Genomic DNA, 20,304 nt, shown 5'->3' with positions numbered 1-20,304 from the left:
GTCCCACTGGGATCTCTGTATCCTCTTCTTCACATCCTGTCACGCAGAACATGGGGAGAAAGCTAGAGGGGATAACATCATGATTCTGTATCTCACTCCAAGCCAGGGCTAGAAATACTAAGTACTTATTTCTGCCTGCACTTTTGCAGGCTACATTGGAAATTCCCTGCACCGGTACCAGACAAAATTTGATTTTACCTGCACTTCTCTGAATTTAGGAAGTATGGATAGTACTGAAACTGTTCAGAACCTTTTTCTATTATTGTTTCTTTAAAATTTATACTTGGTGGTAACATGTGGTAACAGTCAATGCAGCGAATAAAAATCCACATACACCTATTTTGTACAAGGACCAGTGCAGGTTAGCTGCAGGTAGACATCAGAAACACCTGCACAGCTCCAATTTTACCGGTACTAACCAGCATACATGTATACCCATGTACATGGACCAGTGCAGGTTAGGTGCAGGTAGACATGAGAAATACCTACGCAGCTCCAATTTTACCTGCACTAATTAAAAGGTGCATATCTTTAGTATTTTGATCCCTGCAAGATGAATCCACCCCTCCTCTACACAATAGACAAGATCTCTCGTAGGCTCATGGTGTTGAGTTTGTTTGGCCATGTTTTTATTAGTTTAGCTTATATAGATGAAATCCACAGCTTTGAGATTTCTTTCACATGCAGATGTTGTATATGTGAACTTATTGTTAAGTTGTCAGGGCCAAGGAAGATCCAAATGAAAAGATCAAAGGCCATTCGGGTTGGTATAAGTGATGCAAGAATATTGTTTTTACATCTACATGTACCAGAGTTGTGTATTCTACTCAGCTAAGAATAGATTATGTTGAACTTGAACATGTGCACTATATCCTATAGCTCAAACCACTCAAAATTCTTTTCCATTGTATTGTATTCTTTATTCTCACATAAATAATAAAAACCAATACAAAGTAAAATACACATTCAAGAAGAGTATGCTGAAAGCAGAGACCTATTTGGTCAGTTTGTTAGCTCAATACAGCCCATTGATTTGTATTTCTTAAACTGTATCATCAATCAGTCACACTTTCCAATAAAGATCTTGTGCTATTTAATTATAACACATGGTATTCTATGATGGTTGTGCCAGCTTGCAGCATTTGACTAATATACGTAACGGTATTCTTCTGTCTCTACAGCGCGGTCATGTGTTACAAGGTGTCTTCAAAGTCAAAGGATTCGACATGGCGCTAACGTTAGACGTCAGATTAAACAGGTGAGTGTGGCATTAATGATATTTTGCTTGGCTATATAATTATGTAACCTGTGTTATGGAACCAATGGTTGTACATTGGATTACGTAGTTCTAAGGGTCATTTCTGAAATAAGACTTTGAGACTTTTACACAACCAAGACAGTAGTGTTTTATTCACAGCTGACAGTTCGGTGACCGTCTGTCACCTTCCTCATCTCAGGGCAATTCTGACTGGTTCACATTGCACTGCAGCACAGGTGTAGCTGCTATAGATGCATTCCCAAATGTAAAATATTTACATATCTACAATGTACATAATATATAAACGTCGGCTGTGAAGAAAACACTTGGTTGTGTAAAAAAGAGCTTCTTTACATGGTGACTTACCAACCTGATGAAACTATTCACGGATGAAATAAAACTTGTTTTTTCAGGAATCTGTTTGGGAAGCAGTATTTTGAGAAGTACTACCTACCTGATGGTACACCTGTGATAGAACGGCCTAGTCGACAGGTAAGGAACGTTTTACTGCAGGAAGCATTTTAATTGTAAAATTTATAAACGCCTACTTTATGGCAATGAAGGTTACAAATTATAGACATCCAGGTAATGAGATACACAAGGAAATTGTTACTCAAGCAAATGGATAAACTTTGAAAACTGTTAAAAGTTTCAAGTCGCATCCACTATTTTTTGTCACTGAGGAAAAGTAGTGGATGCTACATTGCTACTTGAAAGGTCTGCCAGTTTTCAAAATTTATCCAGTGCAATAAGTAAAGTAAAGTTAAGGAAACAAGAGTTCAGGTCTGAAACAGGTCTTTTTATATTTCAGTCCATACCATGGTATGGATGAAATATATTGTGTTCCCTCATGTTTCTGCTTCTCCTCCTCCTTCTCCTCCTTCTCCTGCCAAACAGTCAGAGCCATCATTCAGCCAAATGACTTGAAAATTGGCATGGAAGTAGAGTGAGCAAATACCCCCAGACGTTTTTTTCATTTTTTTGAAACATGCCTTTGAAAAATTTTTATGAAGGTTTTTTGGGGCATTTTTTGACAAAAAATGGATTTTTGGATCCTGAGCCCTGGTATTACAACCAAATGATATGACATTCGGTATAAAGGTACCTTGAACGTGTGTCTACAGAATAGCAGTCATATATTTGGCATACATCACTTCCAAATGACTCATTTGGGGGACTTTAATGGCTATTTTCAGCAAAAAAAGGGCCAAAAGTGCCATACCCGTTCCATGTTCTATCTAAAGAATGGCCGGTTCCATCCATGGAACATGTGTTCCATTGCGGGTTACCTGAGGTCACATTGCACCTAAGTGGTGCGTAATGACCCACACATTCAATTTTATGTGCCTAAGACCTTCAAAATGTATCAAATCTCATCATTGACATTGTTAGCTTTTGCATACCTGTAATAAGATTAGTGAAGGTTTCGAGATTCAAAGTACTTGTTGTTGCATCTTTGTTCTCATATAGCTACTATTTAATTCATTTATTTGAGAACCTTTGCCAGTTTTGCACTGGGGTAAGTTTGGAATAGTCCACTTTTGCGTGGTAGGGAGATGGACTGAAATATGCTGTATTTGCTCCCAAGCAAATGTCGGCCTTTCTAGTTTATTTCCTTTTTCTGGAGAAAGGAGAGCGGTCTAATATAACGTTACACTCAGACTTTGGTTGTCCAAAGAATTGCAGAAGAGAATTTTCATGTTCCCCTTTCCCCACAGAACCACTGCCACTACCACGGTACAGTACGCGGGGAGGAGGGGTCAGCCGTGGCACTCAGCACGTGTAACGGGCTCAGGTGAGGTTGCCATGGTGATGTTGCCATGGTGAGGTTGCCATGGTGATGTTGCCATGGTGAGGTCGCCATGGTGCTGACTGACCATCCAATGCTACTTCAGCAGTAAAAATTTCATGTAGAAGATGGAATCAAAATCTTCAACCTTAAGCTTGGAGACCTTCTAGCTAGTAGTACACAAAATGTTGTATTAGATGTATTATTATGTGTCCTTGGAAAAAAGATTGTAATTGGTCTACATGTATTTTAATTCATGATTGTTTCTACTCAAATTACGTTCATGGAGTAAAAAAAGGCTTCTAGCCCTAGTACGTAAACAAAATATATAAAATCCTGTTATAAAATAGCATGGTGTCATATTTTCACAACATCACAACATGTCTTTAAGTTAGCAATTATATAACTATATAACATCTTTTATAGTGTGTATGTTACAGTAGTGTGTCCATACAACATGTACATTATGTGTACTCTGTGTTTTTTCCACTATGGTCATGACCAATTCTTGCCGTATGTTCTAGTGGGGTGATCCACCTGGCAAACCAGACGTTCTACATCGAGCCTCTACAGAACTCCACAGAACAACATATCATGTACAGAACTACAGACATCAACATGCCAAGGAGAGTCTGTGGTGAGTTCTGTAACGTTACTGTTTATTTGTTTGCTGCTTCTCTGGTCTCCAGAAGCAAAAAGGAGAAGAGGCTGTCCATACTCTATACTAAAGGACATTATTGAGTTAGAAATATGAGTAGAAAAGAACTCATAGAAACGTACAATGTATGACAGAAAACGCTGCCGCTGGAAGCTGAACTTACGTTAATGCTTCAACTCGTTAGAGTATGATTATACATGTATGTATGTGTGTTGTTTTTGTGGTGAGCATGTCAGCAGAACGTACTGGGTCCGCAAAACCTGGATTTTTTACGGTTTCTGTTAGATGTTTGGTCAACGTTGCATCAGAATTTTTCCTGTTGCAGTTAATATCTATTCCGACATACCTTATATTTTGGAAACTACAGGCGGGATGTTAACCTTAAATACTCGAATACGACCTTAAATGAGATGTTCTGCCAAATTTAAATTTAAAGGGCTTTGCACGATACATTGCAGGTTTTTTCTAGGCACAGTATGTTCTGCTGACATACATGTACATACACTGCTGTTGTGGTACAATGTATTGTACAATGTACTAGGTGATGTACGTTATGTACTAAATGCACTAAGTACTCCCCCTAGTGGTTCAGACTTTTACTGCAGATAAGACATATGTATAATCTTGGCTAAGACAGAGATAAATGTATGGGAGTGTTTTTTTGTTTTGTCGACTGGTTTTGGCTCATTCCTTGGTTTATATTGGAACGAAAAGAAAAAAAAGACTGAAGAATAAAAGCTACAGAAACCTCCAGAAGACATTTTATTTACTTTAATTCATCTAATTTTTCATCTAATGTTAAATTATACATTTGTGTAAGAAAAGTGTCCTGGCACATGTCAAGTTTCAGTCCATTGCCTTTTATGATGTACATAAAGATGTCAGTTGGAAGGTTCCCTAATTTCGCAGAAGTGCTTTCTAATCGCTTATTAGACCATCCATCACCTAAAGTATTGACAAGGCCACATATTTTAGATTGACAAGATAATAGAGCGTCCCTCAGCAAAAATTCCATCAATGTAGTCACCTATGTGTTAGATCTATATCTACAGGACCAATACTATAACATACTAGCTGTTAGTTAGCTTCTGATAGATAATGTAGGGTTTCAGTAATTGTAACAGATACTTGAGGGTTTTTAGGTTAATTTTCCTCAACTTTGTATCAGCAGGATATAGTAAATGTATTAGGAAATTCTGTTGATTTGCTGATGAAGAAATGAAATTATACATTAGAGTGACATGTGGTGTGTTTAATGCCAATGAAATACCAGGCCCGACTTTTGAATTATTAATAATAGCACTTTGAAGTATGACATATTTGACAGGATCCAGACATGTTCCAAGAATGTTGTTTTTGCTGAAAGTTTTTAAAGTTTTGTCGGTGAAGGTTAGACATCCAGGTAATAAGATACGCAAAAAAGCAGTTACTCAAGCAACTGGATATGAGTTTGGAAATGGTCATACGTTTCAGGACTGGTAGTATCCACTACCTTTCTCTAGTGTCAGCGTTTGTAAAGTTTTGTATGTGACTTTAAGCTGATGTTTTTGCCCCCAGGACAGGACAGTGTGCCTGAACCAGTAGAAATTGACTTTGCAACAGAGAAGAAAAGAGTAGAGAATGCAAGGGTAAGTAAAAAACTGGACCAGATTCTTTGTACCATACTAAAAAAAAGCAAAACAATATCTGAGCTGAAAGTAGTGAAAATATTATATACAGTACAATATGAAAGGTGCCACTAGGGAAATATGTATCAAGCAATAGCTGGACCAACTCAGAATTTGCACGGAATACCACCAATACATGTATCTTTATCACCATGACCTGTACTTAGCTCTTAAGGGCATAAAAGTACAATTAGTTTTTTTAGTTTTATCAATTCATTTTATGTTATGTGTTTCTTGCCTTGCTGTTCCAGATGAGGCGACAGGTTGCAGAGAGCAGGACTGAGACCAAATATGTGGAACTCATCATGGTGGCAGACAACATGGAGGTATGATATGGAACAGAATTATGTTTCATATTTTTTTATCTACTGACATTTGAAAGTGCAGGAATACACATTTCTGGCTCTGATGTTTCAAATCTGTTTCTCTTTCTCCACAGTACCAGAAACATGACAGCAACAGGCAGACAGTACTAGACAGACTACAGGAGGCTGCTAACATCGCCGACTCTGTAAGGATTCTTCGAATTTTTACGTCATATTTTATTGAAATTAAAATGTTACAATACAGTAGACTACCCAGGCAGCAAAGCTGACTTGGGGCACGACAGTTTAACAAATAAGTCAGCATACACATACAACTAACTTATTCCTTATCAATAAAGTTATAAAAGTTACATGATATATATATGCACTTTAAGTTACAAAAGCACTAACTTAAAAGAAATTCATACTGTTTGGCACATATCGTTGGTTGGAAGTCTGAAGTCATGTGGGGGATATTTGTTATGCTGAGAGTACATGTAGCTTGTAGTCATTGTGTTGGAACAAAAGTTTAAATTTGATCAGCTTCTGAATTGGTATGATAAATTATTTGACTTGCACAGATCTACAAGACCATCAACATGCGGGTTGCGCTGATGGGGATCGAGGTGTGGACCAGCGGGAATCCCATCGACATCACGGCGGTCGCCTCGGAGACGATGTACCGCTTCCTGGACTGGCGGCGAGACAATCTGCTGCAGGACAACCCCGACAACGACAACGCGCAGCTCATCACGTCAGTTACTGTAGCATTCCTCTTATTTTTTCTGGTCAACCTTGGCTGAAGCCTGATGCTTTTTTGTGAGCTGGTATTGCCAAGCGGATGCAGCTTCACTACAGCTACACAGCTTGTGTAAAAATGTATACAAAATGCGTGCGTTATGGATGATTGGGCATTGCATGAAATATTTGGCTATCCAGAATTCTTCCAGTCATTCAAAAGTTAAATCTTCCAACTTGCTGCCATAGAAGAGTTTTAGCATGTGTAGTAAAGTCTTAGAATCTTTTAGATGCAAATCAGGCTTGTGAATCTACAGGTGGTCACTATAAACAGAATTCTTCATGCTTTCTACCAGCGGAATGAAAGTGGTCGCAATGGCCAGGTGGTCCTCATGTACAGGTGTCCACTTGTTCATGTGTGGCTGTACTAAATCAAAAGTCTTCCTTTTGCATTGATCGACAGAGGCATCACGTTCCAGGGCAGCACAGTCGGCATGGCTCCCCTCTCCAGCATGTGCAGATGTCATGACTGATCTGTGTTGTTTTGTTTGTGTTGTTCCCCGTACAGAGGCATCACGTTCCAGGGCAGCACAGTCGGCATGGCTCCCCTCTCCAGCATGTGCAGATGTCGTGACTGATGTGTTGTGTGTTATGCAGAATTGTCATGACTGATGTGTGGTGTGTCATGACTGATGTGTGTAATGTTTTGTTTGTGTTGTTCCCCGTACAGAGGCATCACGTTCCAGGGCAGCACAGTCGGCATGGCTCCCCTCTCCAGCATGTGCAGATGTCATGACTGATGTGTGTTGTTTGTTTGTGTTGTTCCCCGTACAGAGGCATCACGTTCCAGGGCAGCACAGTCGGCATGGCTCCCCTCTCCAGCATGTGCAGATGTCATGACTGATGTGTGGTGTGTTAGGCAGAATTGTCATGACTGATGTGTGTAATGTTTTGTTTGTGTTGTTCCCCGTACAGAGGCATCACGTTCCAGGGCAGCACAGTCGGCATGGCTCCCCTCTCCAGCATGTGCTCCGCCGGCAGGTCCGGCGGGGTCGACGAGGTAGGTCATAGGGCACAGGTTAAGGGGTATTGATAAGTTAGGTCATAGGGCAAAGGGTAGACATCATATTGGATTGATAAAGTAAGTTGGTCATAATGTAAATGATCAATATCTTCAAAGACACTAGGTGCACCTAAGGATCAGCTATGTGTCACATACATTTTACCAGGTACATTACAGCATTTGTTACGTAAACAAAATTCTGTATTGTGCTTTCATGAGAAATTTTGTCCCAAATTAGAATTAGTTGTGGCTGTCATTCTTCAATTGAGAAAAATGCACCTCATGAGTCTGCCTCTGCCTCTTGTGGCAAGTATCATTGTCAAAATAAATGCAAAATGGTAATTATAATAGAATACAAAATGCAAACACCAGAATGATGCAGAAATGTGGACATGACTAAACTTTCCTGTGATTTTACAGGACCATGGAGTCCATGCGGCGGCGGTGGCGTCCACCATGGCACACGAGATGGGTCACAACCTGGGCATGAACCACGACACGGACGATCGCGGCTGCTCCTGTACGGCCACCTGGCAGGAGGGAGGCTGTGTCATGGAGCCCGCAGCAGGGTGGGTGGGCAGTCCTCGTACTGGCATCAATGATAACCATTTATTTATTTATTAGTTTGTTTGTTTGGCTGAAGATACAACCAAGGCTGCCCAACATGCATGGGGCTATTACTAAGGGCAAACCTTGACTGTCTGTCATCTTCATCAGGGCACAATTGTTTTGAGACTTTGGACTGCATTGTTACAGTAACATCTAGCTCCAGTGCATAGTAAACCAGCCATACATGCATATGTATGTTAGCCCCGTTGAAGATGATAGATAGTCATTGAAACATACATGTATAATGAGATGGGTCACAACCTGGGCATGAACCACGACACCGACAATCGCGGCTGCTCCTGTACAGCCACCTGGCAAGAGGGCGGCTGTGTCATGGAGCCTGCAGCAGGGTGGATGGACAGTACTCGTACTGGCATCAATGCCATTTATCTCTTTGTCTAAAGTTAAAACTTTTGATCCAACACAAAAAGTTCTCTCACCTAGAGCTTTCGACCAGTCACTCTGGTCTTCCTCAGTAGACTGACACAGTGAAGCTTGTCACGTGACGTGATCAAAAGTTTTAACTTTAAACATGTAACACAGATGAACTTACATCATTAGCATTTTATCTATTTGTTTGGTTGAAGATACAGCCAAGGCTGCTTAACTAGCATAGGGCTATTCTGTCATCTTTGTCAGGGGTAATACCTATTCATGTCACTCTGGACTGCATTGTTGCAGTAAATACTAGCTTCAGTGCACAGTTAACCAGTCATATCAGCCCGGTCATGGAAACGTCAGCCCAAGTAAAATAAATGCTTGTGAATAAAAGAACTTTACTATTCAACCACCTGATGAAATAATTTACGGATGCTGTACTTCTGTGTTGTCCAGGTCCCAGCCTGCGGCGGTGTTCTCCTCCTGCAGCTCGACCGACCTTCAGAACGCGCTGCTGAAGGGCGTGGGGGCGTGTCTGTACAACCTGCCGGACGCTGACCAGCTGTACGGCGGGCCGGTCTGCGGGAACGGCTACCTCGAGGACGGGGAGGACTGCGACTGCGGGACAGTCGACGTACGTTTAATTTAGTGATGCTGAAGAATAGTGATAGATCGTCTGGAAGTAATCCGTAATTTATTCAGTAGTAGAAGAAGCATCAAACCACTTCCAATGAAGATTAGACATCCTGGTAATGAGATACACTTGTTGTCAAGAAAAAGGTACTCAAGTAACCGGATAGATTTTGAAAATATCCACTACTTTCAAAGCTATGAAATGCTCTATCAATTGGAGTAATACTGTATCCAGTCACTGACAAAAAGTGGTGGATGCTACTCAAAATGTCTGACAGTTTTTAAAGTCTATCCAGTTGCTTGAGTAACTTTTTTCTGACGTGTCTCATTACCTGGAGGTCTTAAACTTCATTGATCTAAGTAGGAATGTGATTTGATGCCTCTTCCGTCTAACCTACATCTGTTGATGAAAGACATCCTGGTAACTTTTTCTTGCATGCGTAGTCCTACTCTGATTAATTGCACGGAACCTCCTGCCCCCCAACAGGAGTGTACTAGCCCATGCTGTGACCCCAGCACCTGTACCTTACATGAGAACGCCACTTGCGCCATCGGACTGTGCTGCGAAGGCTGTCAGCTGGTGTCAGCCGGAACCCTCTGCAGAGACGACCTTGGAGACTGCGACCTTCCGGAATACTGTACAGGAACCTCCCCGCATGTATGTGCCATACTTTGAGTCACTCAACATTTTTCCATGTATAACTTAAACCTGTTTTGTGGTATGTCTTCCTTATGCCCCCTAGCAAAATCATGACAAACTGCAGTGCCATGATAGATATCACCACAGTTAATAAATTTTTCACGTTGTTCCCAAATGTGTATAAGCCTGTCATGGACAGCGATAGTGAGGCCAAGCCAAGAATTTAAGCCAAGCCCTTAAGTCTGTATATTTGCGTGTTTCAGTGTTTGATCTCCAGCATAAGAGACATAAAAAGGAAAAGGGCAGATGGTGCATTTCCCTTTAGAGAAAGTTTGAGTACCGGTGTACTTTCGAGCAGGTGTGATAATCATTTTTTGTGTGTTTACAGTGTCCTCCAAACGTGTTCATACAGGATGGGTACGACTGTTTGTATGAAGAGGTGAGTCTTGTCCACTGGATTAATAAATTTTGTGCAGTTATTAGAAGTGCAGTTATGACATGTCAGTTGCTATGATACTATGTTATATCAGAGAGTGATTCAGGATTCAAGTTTATTTGTTCATCCAGAGTGTCTAGGGATCTACAGATCTATTTCTACTAGCTGAATTATGAAAATAAAGAATTTATATATTTTTTTCTTAAAGTAAGGGCATTTGAGACATCTCAACACTTTATAGCATTGTACATTTTCTGTCGTCAAAGCCTCACAACAGTTTTTGATTGAAATCTGAATAACAGTTTGCCCCCCTCCCACCCCTCACTAGGGTTACTGTTTCAATGGAGCCTGCCTGACCCACGAGGCACAGTGTAAGGAGACATGGGGGGACGGTAAGTAACAAGCCTGCATGCTGGAATGGTCCATTTATAGTTTGTAATATATGTGTAATAAAAACATTGTGTACCATTGAATGTTGGTCTTCTTGTATGTGGAAAGTTGGTGTTCAATTTTCAAGTTGAAAGCCATGTTTCAACTTGTTTCAGAATTTAATGTTAAACATCAATCTATTGTTTGAGTCTTTAAAATTTCAGCTGAAATTGAAAATTTTTGGTTTTGAAAGTGGTCCAAATAATCAAAGTTTGGCAGCTGAATTTTATTTCATTTATTTGCAATGTATTTGCAACAATAAAAAGACAACATTAATCAACAAATATGCAAAACAAAGCAAAAAACAGTGTGCAGGAGGAGGGGAGAAGCCTGCAAGGCATGCAAAATGTCCTTGAAAAATAGGAATAAGAGTTGTAAGTTGTATTGTAAGAGTTGTTGTTTTGTTGTCTCAGCTGGAGAGGTAGCAGAGGACGTTTGTTACAGTCTCATCAACACAAAAGGAGACGTCTACGGGAACTGTGGGAAGGATGAGAACGACCAGTACATACCCTGCGATGAAGTGTGAGTTTTCTTTTAAATTCATGGCACTTTTCGTGGTACTGAAACACCATAAGCAGGACCATGTGCTGATTCTGGGTACTTTTCATGGTACTGAAATGTCAACAGCAGGACCATGGAACTTTCCATGGTGCTGAAATACTATCAGCAGTACCATGAAACACCACTACAAGTACCATGTCACTTTTCATGGTACTGAAACACCATCAGCAGTAACACAGCACTTTTCATGGTACTGAAACACCATCAGCAGGACCATAGAACTTTCCATGGTACTGGAACACCATCACTAGTACCATGGCACTTTTCATGGTACTGAAATGCTACCAACAACACCATCAGCAGGACCACAGTACTCTTCATTGTACTGAAACACATCAGCAAGACTATGGCACTTTCCATGGTACTAAAATGCCATCAGCAGTACCAAAAAAAATTCTCATGGTACTGGAACACCATCAGCAGTACCATGGCACTTTTCATGGTACTGGAACACCATCAGCAGTACCATGGCACTTTTCATGGTACTGAAACACCATCAGCAGGACCATGGCACTTCCCATGGTACTGAAAGACCATCAGCAGTAACATGGCACTTTTCATGGTGCTGAAACACCATAACTAGTACCATGGCATTTTCCCCAGTACTGTAACACCATCAACAGTTTCACAACACTTTTAATGGTACTGAAACACCATCAGCAAGACTATGGCACTTTCCATGGTACTGAAATGCCATCAGCAATACCAAAAAAATTTCTCATGGTACTGGAACACCATCAGCAGCACTTGAACCCTAGCAGTTTTTCAGTTCAAATACCAGAGAGATGAAATTCCCATATCACAGTCACAATCATAGAGGAGAGATCTGTGTGCTTTTTCCTGTACAAACTAACCTCCTTGCAACCTATTCTTCAGGGATATTAAGTGTGGTAAGCTGCAGTGTCAGGGTGGGACGGTGTACCCCATCATTGGCTCCAACGCGGCGACCATCGAGAGTAAGATCCCGTGGGAGGGGGAGATGATCACGTGCCGCGGAGCTTACATCGAGCTCGGGGACGACATGCCTGATCCTGGGCTGGTCCTGACCGGGACCAAGTGTGGGGAGGGCAAGGTGTGTTTGTTTGTTTGTTTGTTTGCTTGTAAGAGCGTTGAGAGTAAGATCCCGTGGGAGGGGGAGATGATCACGTGCCGCGGAGCTTACATCGAGCTCGGGGACGACATGCCTGATCCTGGGCTGGTCCTGACTGGGACCAAGTGTGGGGAGGGCAAGGTGAGTTTGTTTGTTTGTTTGTTTGTAAGAGCGTTGAGAGTAAGATCCCGTGGGAGGGGGAGATGATCACGTGCCGCGGAGCTTATATCGAGCTCGGGGAGGACATGCCTGATCCTGGGCTGGTCCTGACTGGGACCAAGTGTGGGGAAGGAAAGGTGGGGAAGCTTTCTTTCTTTCATTCTAGGCTTGTTTCTTTTTTCTACCTTACTTCCTTTCTTTCTCCCTCCTTCCCTCCTCCTTTCTTCCTTCCTCCTTCGTTCATATTCAGAGAGAAAGATGATGTTGAGGGTACATTGTAGTTTGTATTAGATAGAATTTATACCAGGATGCAAACATTTCTACAGTATGTTTAAGTTTCCCTTGTAATCTTCACTTCACTTGGCTTCTTTAAGTGTTTGTCTTTGGGTGCAACCAACCATATTGTCTTAAGCTCTGGGTAGGCTTGAGAGTTGATGGAAAGTTTGGGGTTTGAAGGTTGAAAATTTTGATGTTGGGTGTGTTTAAAAGTCTATGTCATGCTTTTGAGTTATTCTCTTGAAGTAGTATATTTCATATCAGCTTCTGGGTGGGACTATTCTTTGACAATGTCTTGATAACAGTCACGTTCTTTCTAAAAACTGAAAAGTGAAGCTTTCTTCCTGCACCTCTGCAGATCTGCTACAACCGCATGTGCCAGGAGATGAGAATAGTTGACATCGGCATCAAACCCTGCAACTGTAGCGGCCATGGGGTAAGTTAGTCTCACTGGAACTGTGCAGGTGTTTATGTTTACCTTCGCAGAAGAAAAGCATATCAATTTGTTTTTGCACTGTTTTTTCGTTGTTTTATTAACAGTAGGAGCGATGGCTGTCTTTGTTTTAAATTACATAGCTCGTGTTACTCCACCTTTCCATAACTTTCTCACAAACTCTTACTAACCATGTTACATTTCACCTGCTAGTTAGGTAACATTACAACAGTAGTAACAGTGTGACATGACACACTTGGAGGTACTATAAATCACTTCATATTTGCAGTAGCAAAAGTTTGTGGTTTGAGAGAAATGAACATGTTTGCGGAAGTATATGTTTGTTGTGGCGGCAGGTGCAGCAAAAAGAAAGTCAGAGAATTATGTGTTTGCTCTATTGATAAGGTTGAGGCAGAGAAGTGACCGCAAAAAAATACCACAAAAAATTTAAAATTTACAGTTACTGTAACATCTCCTTACTGGTTTCCTGCTTGTGTCCCATGTTGAACCCAGGAGTGTAATGAGTACAGTATGTGCCACTGTGACCAGGGGTACATTCCCCCCACCTGTAACTACACTCTGGAGGATGTAACGTGCAACTTTCCTTTTTCAAAAGCATCTGCTGGCAAATTCACAGAATGAAATTAAAGATAAAACATTAAGTTCGAATCAATATAGAGAATATTCTCAAAATATTTGCTGGCAAATTCATAGAATGAAATTGAAGATTCAGTTAATACTGTAGTTGAATTCAAATCATGAATATAGAGAATGCTTTCAAAGTATCTGCTGGCAAAATTCACAGAATGGCTTTGATTGAAGATAAAATGTTCAGTAGTTAAGCACAAATCAAGAATAAAGAGAATGCTTTCAAAATATCTGCTGGCAAATCACGGAATAAAATTGAAAACAAGGAAAAAATTCATTACTTACATGTAGGCACAAATCCAGAATATAGAGAATACTTTCATAATATCTGCTGTCAAATTCACAGAAATTGAAGATGGAAAAATTCAGTAGTTAGACACAAATCAATAATTCAGATAATACTTTCCGAATTTTCTGTTATTTACTGATCAGTGGATAATCAGAGTAACATGAAACCAATCCAGGAACAAATGTTTTAAGTAGCAACTAGTTCAATGATTTTACTAAAAAGAATATTAAATAACACAACACCATTAAATAAAAAAAGGTAATGAAATCAACGTCGCTTTTTTTGTGAATCAGAAAAAAAATGAAGCCGGCAAATCTGAGAACCAATTATTGACTAAATTGGTGTGGCCCACATGTAAGTGAGTGCAGTGTGTTCAGTAGATAATTGTGTGTGAACTATGATTATCATAAAACATTCAGTAGCTTAAGTGCAAAATAATTAATCAAGAATATATTGAGTACAGCAGCTAATTTTTCTAATTTGTGAATACCAATATTTTTGCAAAGCTGGCAAATCTGAGAACCAATGGACTAAATTGAGTGCAGTGCAGTGTGTTTAGCAGATAACTGTGTGAACCGTTCTCCTCAGGTGTGTGAGGTGAACCCGGGGTGTCGGTGGTGTGAGGACCAATATGTGCCATCCTCCTGTCCTGTTGTAAATATCGCTTATTGGAAAAAGTTTAAACAAGAGATGATTCCCAATCATGTCTTAAAAGTAGCTGAATTTAAGATCTCAGAGATCATGGCAATGCTGTTAACTTAAAGTTTGAATTCCTTGAAATATAGAAATTGATTTTCTTTTGTTGAAATTTGCTTGACAATTAAAACTGATGCTTAAGAAAAAATAACTTTAAAAGTTTAACATCTCCCATTGGAAGGTTTGAACTGAATCAAGGTCTGACTCTGGTTTTCAACATTTACTGGAAGTTATATCTACCTCAACGAAGTGATCACCAATCATTTGATTTAAGGATACTGGTTACCGTAGGTGCTCTAGCCACAACCTCATGTTATCACTTGACCAGCAGCAACAATAAAACAAGACAATACATGGAGAATTTTTTGAAAAGAAGAAAAAGATGTGGAGACAGTGAAGGGTCTTAAGAAACCAGAACTGAGTCCAAGTTTATTCACTTGAAAGGCCTCCATCAACTCTTTATTTCATCATTCCACAGTTTCTTCCATTCTTTCCATCACTAACTGTAACCTCTGAATATACAACCTCTAACCTTTGAATATACAAAAGTCATATATATGTACAAGTATCTAGTACATGTAGACATCCTTCACATGGCTTCACTGATGAAGTTTGGCTGAACCAATGAAAGCATCACAAGAAAACTGTTACTCAAGCAACTGGATAGAATTTGAACTGCAGCTGCCTAGCAGCAGAGGTCGAGGAAGACCGAAAAAGACTTGGATAGAGTGTGTGAAGAAAGACATTAGAGAGCCCGCCCTTGCCGGTGTTGACCCACTAGATAGGGCTGCCTGGAGGAGCGGTGTGAACACCAGTAATACTAGCCGACGGCTGCCGACCCCTGTGGCAGGGACAACAGCTGCAGCAGTATAATCAAATTCTGGATTGACAGACAGTTGCTTGAGCAACAGTTTTCTTGTGTATCTCATTACCTGGCTGTCTAACATTTATCGATGTACCAATGAGAGCATCTCTAACCTGATTGTTTCTGGTTGATTCTCAGGTGTGTAACAGTAACCACCACTGTCACTGTGACCCTGGCTGGGCCCCGCCCTTCTGTAACATCACAGGCCACGGAGGCAGTGTGGACAGTGGCCCTGTACAGCCAACTCACAGTACGTATCTCAACTTGTTTTGTGAGGGTCATAGAATGGTATGATATAATTATTATTATAGTAACATATTACACAGTAACTTTTGCTTTACAGGAAGCCTTAGACATTCTCTTGTTTTTATCCAAGCTATACTTGTACAGTGTCATGTATATTTTGATTGAGGTTCTATGCAAGATTTGTTTTTGGAAACATGTGTGACTTTGACTTCTGACTCAAAAGGAGTTTTTCCACCAAGTTAGACTATGAACTACGTATAGGGGTGTGTGTTGGTAACTGTATGACAGATGTTCATGACTTTTGTACCATACAGCTATAGTATGTACAATCTATGTATATGTACACAAGTATGTAAAAGTATGTACACCATGTATGTGTTGTGTTGCTTGTATGTTAATTGTGATGTTCTCACACATTCATCTGTAAAAAAACATTTAACCTTAACTTTTAATGCAAGGCATAACTGATTCATTTCATTTCTAAATATTGACATTGTCTAAAATCTAACTAACACCGCCGTGAAATCCCACACGCTTGCATGATCATGTATGATTGCTGTTGATTGCTTGCTGCTGTTTCCCCCCGCATCCCAGTCCCGCCTGTCGTCATGACAACAGAAGTGGGACAAAACTTGACGTATTCCCCGCGGGTGTCAGGTATAACACAATGTTTACTAATGATGGCTCTAACTTTTTCTTCTAGAGCAGCCACCAGATTTCCTACTCTCTACCTCAGGCGTTATTTCATACAGTCTAACTAACGTCTTGTGTTCACCAGTTTGCTTTGCTAATATTGCTGCTGACCAATACATTTTACTAATATTGCTGCTGACCAATACATTTTACTAATGTTGCTGCTGACTAATGCATTTTTTTCCCTCTAGAGCAGCCACCAGACTTCCTACTCTACCTCAGTCAGGAGTAACTGTTATATTTTTTCACATAGTCTGACTAATGTCTTGTGTTCACCGGTTTGCTTTGCTAACATCGCTGCTGACTGATGCATTTTACTAACCAAACAGATTCTTTACCAGGGTTCTTAATGTCAGGCCACGAAGTCTTAAAAAGCAAAGAGTGAAAACAGACATTCTACCTTTTAGTCATCTTGACTCTTTTTGAAGTGAGAATAGACTTTCCATTTTTGATTTACTAATTAATAGGTAGATTTTCTGAAAGTTTATAGCAAAAATTCAGTATCAGACTGACAGTTTGCTTTTGAGAACTACATGAACCCATGGCCAAATCCTCCCCTAAATGTGTGGTGTGCTCACTAACAACAGTTATAACCTGAACACTAGAGCAGTGATCATGCTGTCTGGACAGCATGACTGCTGTAGTGTTGCTGTTCTCTTTGTTACTGTGTTTTTCTTCCTGTGTTTATTGTTCTTGCTGAATGACTACATCTTGCCCCATGTAAGTCACTACTGCTGAAATACAGTTCTTTAAATTTTATATGATTTTATGTGTTGACAACATATTGTGTGGCAAGAGGAGTTGATATTCATTGGCCCACAAGTAGTTAAACACAGCTTTGTCTATTCCCATCTACTGTAGATCCTACAACTTGTTGGTTTTATGTACGTTGTTGCAAACCTTTGTATAATGTATGTACAAGTATGTATGGACAGCACAAACTATGCCAGATACCTACTTTGGTCCTTTTTGACAGTTTTGTTAAAAAACTTTGATGCGATTCTTCCTCCTTAATACTCTAGGCTTGTTGAAGCTCTGTAGCTTTCAGTGTAACAGTTGTTCCAGCCTAAACACAAGCACCAGAACATTGGAATGGTTGGATTTGTTTCCAACAAGAGAAGTGTGCAAAATAAAAAAACATGAGATAAAAAAGCCTGGTCTTGCACTCATGACTCTTCTTCTGTATCTGTATACTATTATTTTTTAAGCCGGTATAACTGCCCTTCGGTGTAACACACCAGCTCCTGTATCTGTACAGCCGGTATAACGCAGCCCCTTGGCACACCAGCTTTTTCCTAAAGATACATTTAATTTTAATTTTTTTCCTTTCCCCATTTTTCAGGAGACAAGACGCTGACGATTGTTCTCCTGGTCCTGTTCCTGTTCATCTTCCCTGCAACTGGCATCAGCATCTTCCTCTGCTGGTTCTGCAGGGACAAGATCAGGGCCAAGCTGCAGAACTACAAGGGCAAGAAGTACAAGTATGGACTGCACCATTATATTGCTTATCAGAAATGTTTGTTCAGGAATAGTGTCTAAAAACAGTGACATAATGTACTATTTTGGTAAGCTGGAAAACTACAAGGGCAAGAAGTACAGATGGCACCATTTCTGAGCAGGATTCCAGATAGACATTCTGCAGATTATGGCTTAATTGTTTTCTGAATTTTCACAAGTGTTGCTTGTTAATCAATTATGATTGTGAGTTTTAAAGATTGGGTCTAGGGACATCAGCCAAGGATGGTTAAGGTCAAGGTTAAGTTCTATTTAAGGAATTTTGTTCAACACAAGATTCAAGGGAAAAATGTATAACAATTACAGTCTTTTACATGTCCAAATATTATTTTCATCCCTAGGGAAACAGCCTCCGGAGACAGCGCACCCCGACCGAGCGTCAAGTTCAACAACAGGAGGGCGAACATCGTACCTCCCACACAGACGTACACGATCCCCACCGCACCTCCCAACCGTCCCCCTCCCCCGCGGGCCTCCATACCCAAACAGGGCAAAGGTCAGGTCACGAAAGGTCAGGTCTTGCACACGCCCAAGTCCGACACCTCCTGGTTGAGACCGTCTCTCCACCCCGTGAAACCGCCGGGTAAAAACACGGGCCCGCCGGCCAGCCGACCTCCACCCCCGAAGGGTCCGGTGTCACGACCCCCGCCTCCAGGTCAAGGGTCACGACCTCCACCCCCAACGTCCAAACCTCCAGGTCAGGTGTCAAGACCTCCGCCCCCGTCATCCAAGCCCCCGGTTCAAGGGTCACGACCTCCCCAGCCGGCACCACCCCCTCCAGGTCAAGGGTTGCGACCCCCACAACCGGCCCCGCCACCACCCACGACATCTTTACCCCTCGTCCCCAAACTTCCCTCGACAGCGATACCGCCTGGCGCCAGGCCGCCGCCGCCCAGGCAAGCCCCGCCACCGAAACCCGCAGCAGACAAGCCGCAGGTCCCGAGCAAACCCGGTGTGCCGTCCAGACCCATCTACTTGAAGGCAACACCAGATGTGGCCGTCTCCGGTCCGAAAAAACTGGCGAACAGGTGGCCACCGCCTGCTGATGAGGACTCAACAGCATAACTTACAGTGTTTAAGTGTATGTGTGTGTGTTTACCAGGACAAGTGTTCTGTGTTAAACTTTCTACATGTACTACATGTACCAAACTTTCTAGTAGTACAGTCATGTTATGCTGAGGTTACAATTCCCACACGGGGCCTGGTCGGGCAGTTTTTGGGAGCGAAGAGTAAGATACAAAAGATAAAAAAATTTTTGATGATAATTATGGGCAATATTTCTGTATATTCTTGATATAAATTGTTAATTTTTTGTTGTTACAAACAGCTAGGCTGGGCCCCGGTTTGGAAATGTGACCTAAGCATTAGCAACCCTGAATAGATAAGGAATTCAGTGATTTGTGAATCTTCTCACACCTGAATATCTTGCAATGTTGTATAATGAAAATTTAAAATTGTACAGTCTGTGTCTTTTTAACACAAAGGTGGAGAAAATGTTTTCATGTGGTGCAATCAGTGGTCCATAGAAATTCTGGCTCTTGTGGATTGTAAAGATCAGTAAATAACAGATACAAGTTGTACAATATGTGTGACTGTACATGTACATGTATGTTGGCTATAATGAAAATCATTGTGAACAAACCTCATAGTATTTTACGACACAATCTACATGTCTCCAATCGGTAGAAATCACAAGGCTGTATATTTTACATCATAAACAACAAAATGGGAAATATCTTTTATTGCCTATTGTAATCATATGAAATGCTATGGCAGCGTGTGTTTTGATTGTATCAACAAGTACTATATATAATAGTAGCCGGATTATGTTTAATCTGTTCTGTACGTAGCCTGTCATGGCTACCTGTGTTCTGACCACACTGCCCAGAATGTCAGATAAACCTCAATATGTTCACTCATCAGGGCTCGAAATTCATTTTTGGGAATACATTGTAGGTGCACTGGTGCACACAAACTAAAAAATCGGGAGCTGCCATCAAGCCCCAGATGTATAGTGCAAGCATGTCTAACCCTCAAAAGACGGGGAACAACAGACGATAAACCAGACAGTGAGTGAGTGTGAGTGCACCACATAGAATAATCTTAAACAAGAAAGATTTTATTATCTTTCTGACACTTACATGTCAAGAATATGCTGTACTATTACTATATATATATACATTTGATATCTTTATATACATAAACCAACGAAATATTTGGGTGCACCGGT

General features: G+C 40.8%; 1 protein-coding gene across 1 annotated transcript in view; it reads left to right on the top strand.

Annotated features, from left to right (window-relative positions):
- The window catches only part of LOC109471360 (disintegrin and metalloproteinase domain-containing protein 12-like), a 65,041-nt gene extending 45,000 nt beyond the window's left edge, over positions 1-20,041 (top strand). Inside the window, exons 3-25 of the mRNA XM_019770650.1 lie at positions 1,182-1,258; positions 1,672-1,750; positions 2,977-3,053; positions 3,572-3,684; positions 5,263-5,333; positions 5,624-5,698; positions 5,812-5,883; positions 6,259-6,431; positions 7,391-7,475; positions 7,899-8,047; positions 8,922-9,099; positions 9,586-9,756; positions 10,127-10,177; positions 10,503-10,566; positions 11,017-11,125; positions 12,041-12,395; positions 13,048-13,125; positions 13,636-13,710; positions 14,648-14,713; positions 15,759-15,870; positions 17,902-18,040; positions 18,130-18,145; positions 18,381-20,041. Coding sequence (XP_019626209.1) covers positions 1,182-1,258; positions 1,672-1,750; positions 2,977-3,053; positions 3,572-3,684; positions 5,263-5,333; positions 5,624-5,698; positions 5,812-5,883; positions 6,259-6,431; positions 7,391-7,475; positions 7,899-8,047; positions 8,922-9,099; positions 9,586-9,756; positions 10,127-10,177; positions 10,503-10,566; positions 11,017-11,125; positions 12,041-12,395; positions 13,048-13,125; positions 13,636-13,710; positions 14,648-14,713; positions 15,759-15,870; positions 17,902-18,040; positions 18,130-18,145; positions 18,381-19,139 — 3,144 coding nt within the window. The 3' untranslated portion in view covers positions 19,140-20,041. The remainder of the gene's footprint in view (positions 1-1,181; positions 1,259-1,671; positions 1,751-2,976; positions 3,054-3,571; positions 3,685-5,262; positions 5,334-5,623; positions 5,699-5,811; positions 5,884-6,258; positions 6,432-7,390; positions 7,476-7,898; positions 8,048-8,921; positions 9,100-9,585; positions 9,757-10,126; positions 10,178-10,502; positions 10,567-11,016; positions 11,126-12,040; positions 12,396-13,047; positions 13,126-13,635; positions 13,711-14,647; positions 14,714-15,758; positions 15,871-17,901; positions 18,041-18,129; positions 18,146-18,380) is intronic.
- The last annotated feature ends 263 nt before the right edge of the window (positions 20,042-20,304 follow it).

The sequence above is a fragment of the Branchiostoma belcheri genome, unplaced genomic scaffold (genome assembly GCF_001625305.1).
Source record: "Branchiostoma belcheri isolate BF01 breed outbred unplaced genomic scaffold, Haploidv18h27 scaffold25, whole genome shotgun sequence".
NCBI lineage: Eukaryota > Metazoa > Chordata > Leptocardii > Amphioxiformes > Branchiostomatidae > Branchiostoma > Branchiostoma belcheri.
Note: the sequence above shows the minus strand (reverse complement) of the source record. Positions and strands in the feature narration are given on the sequence as shown.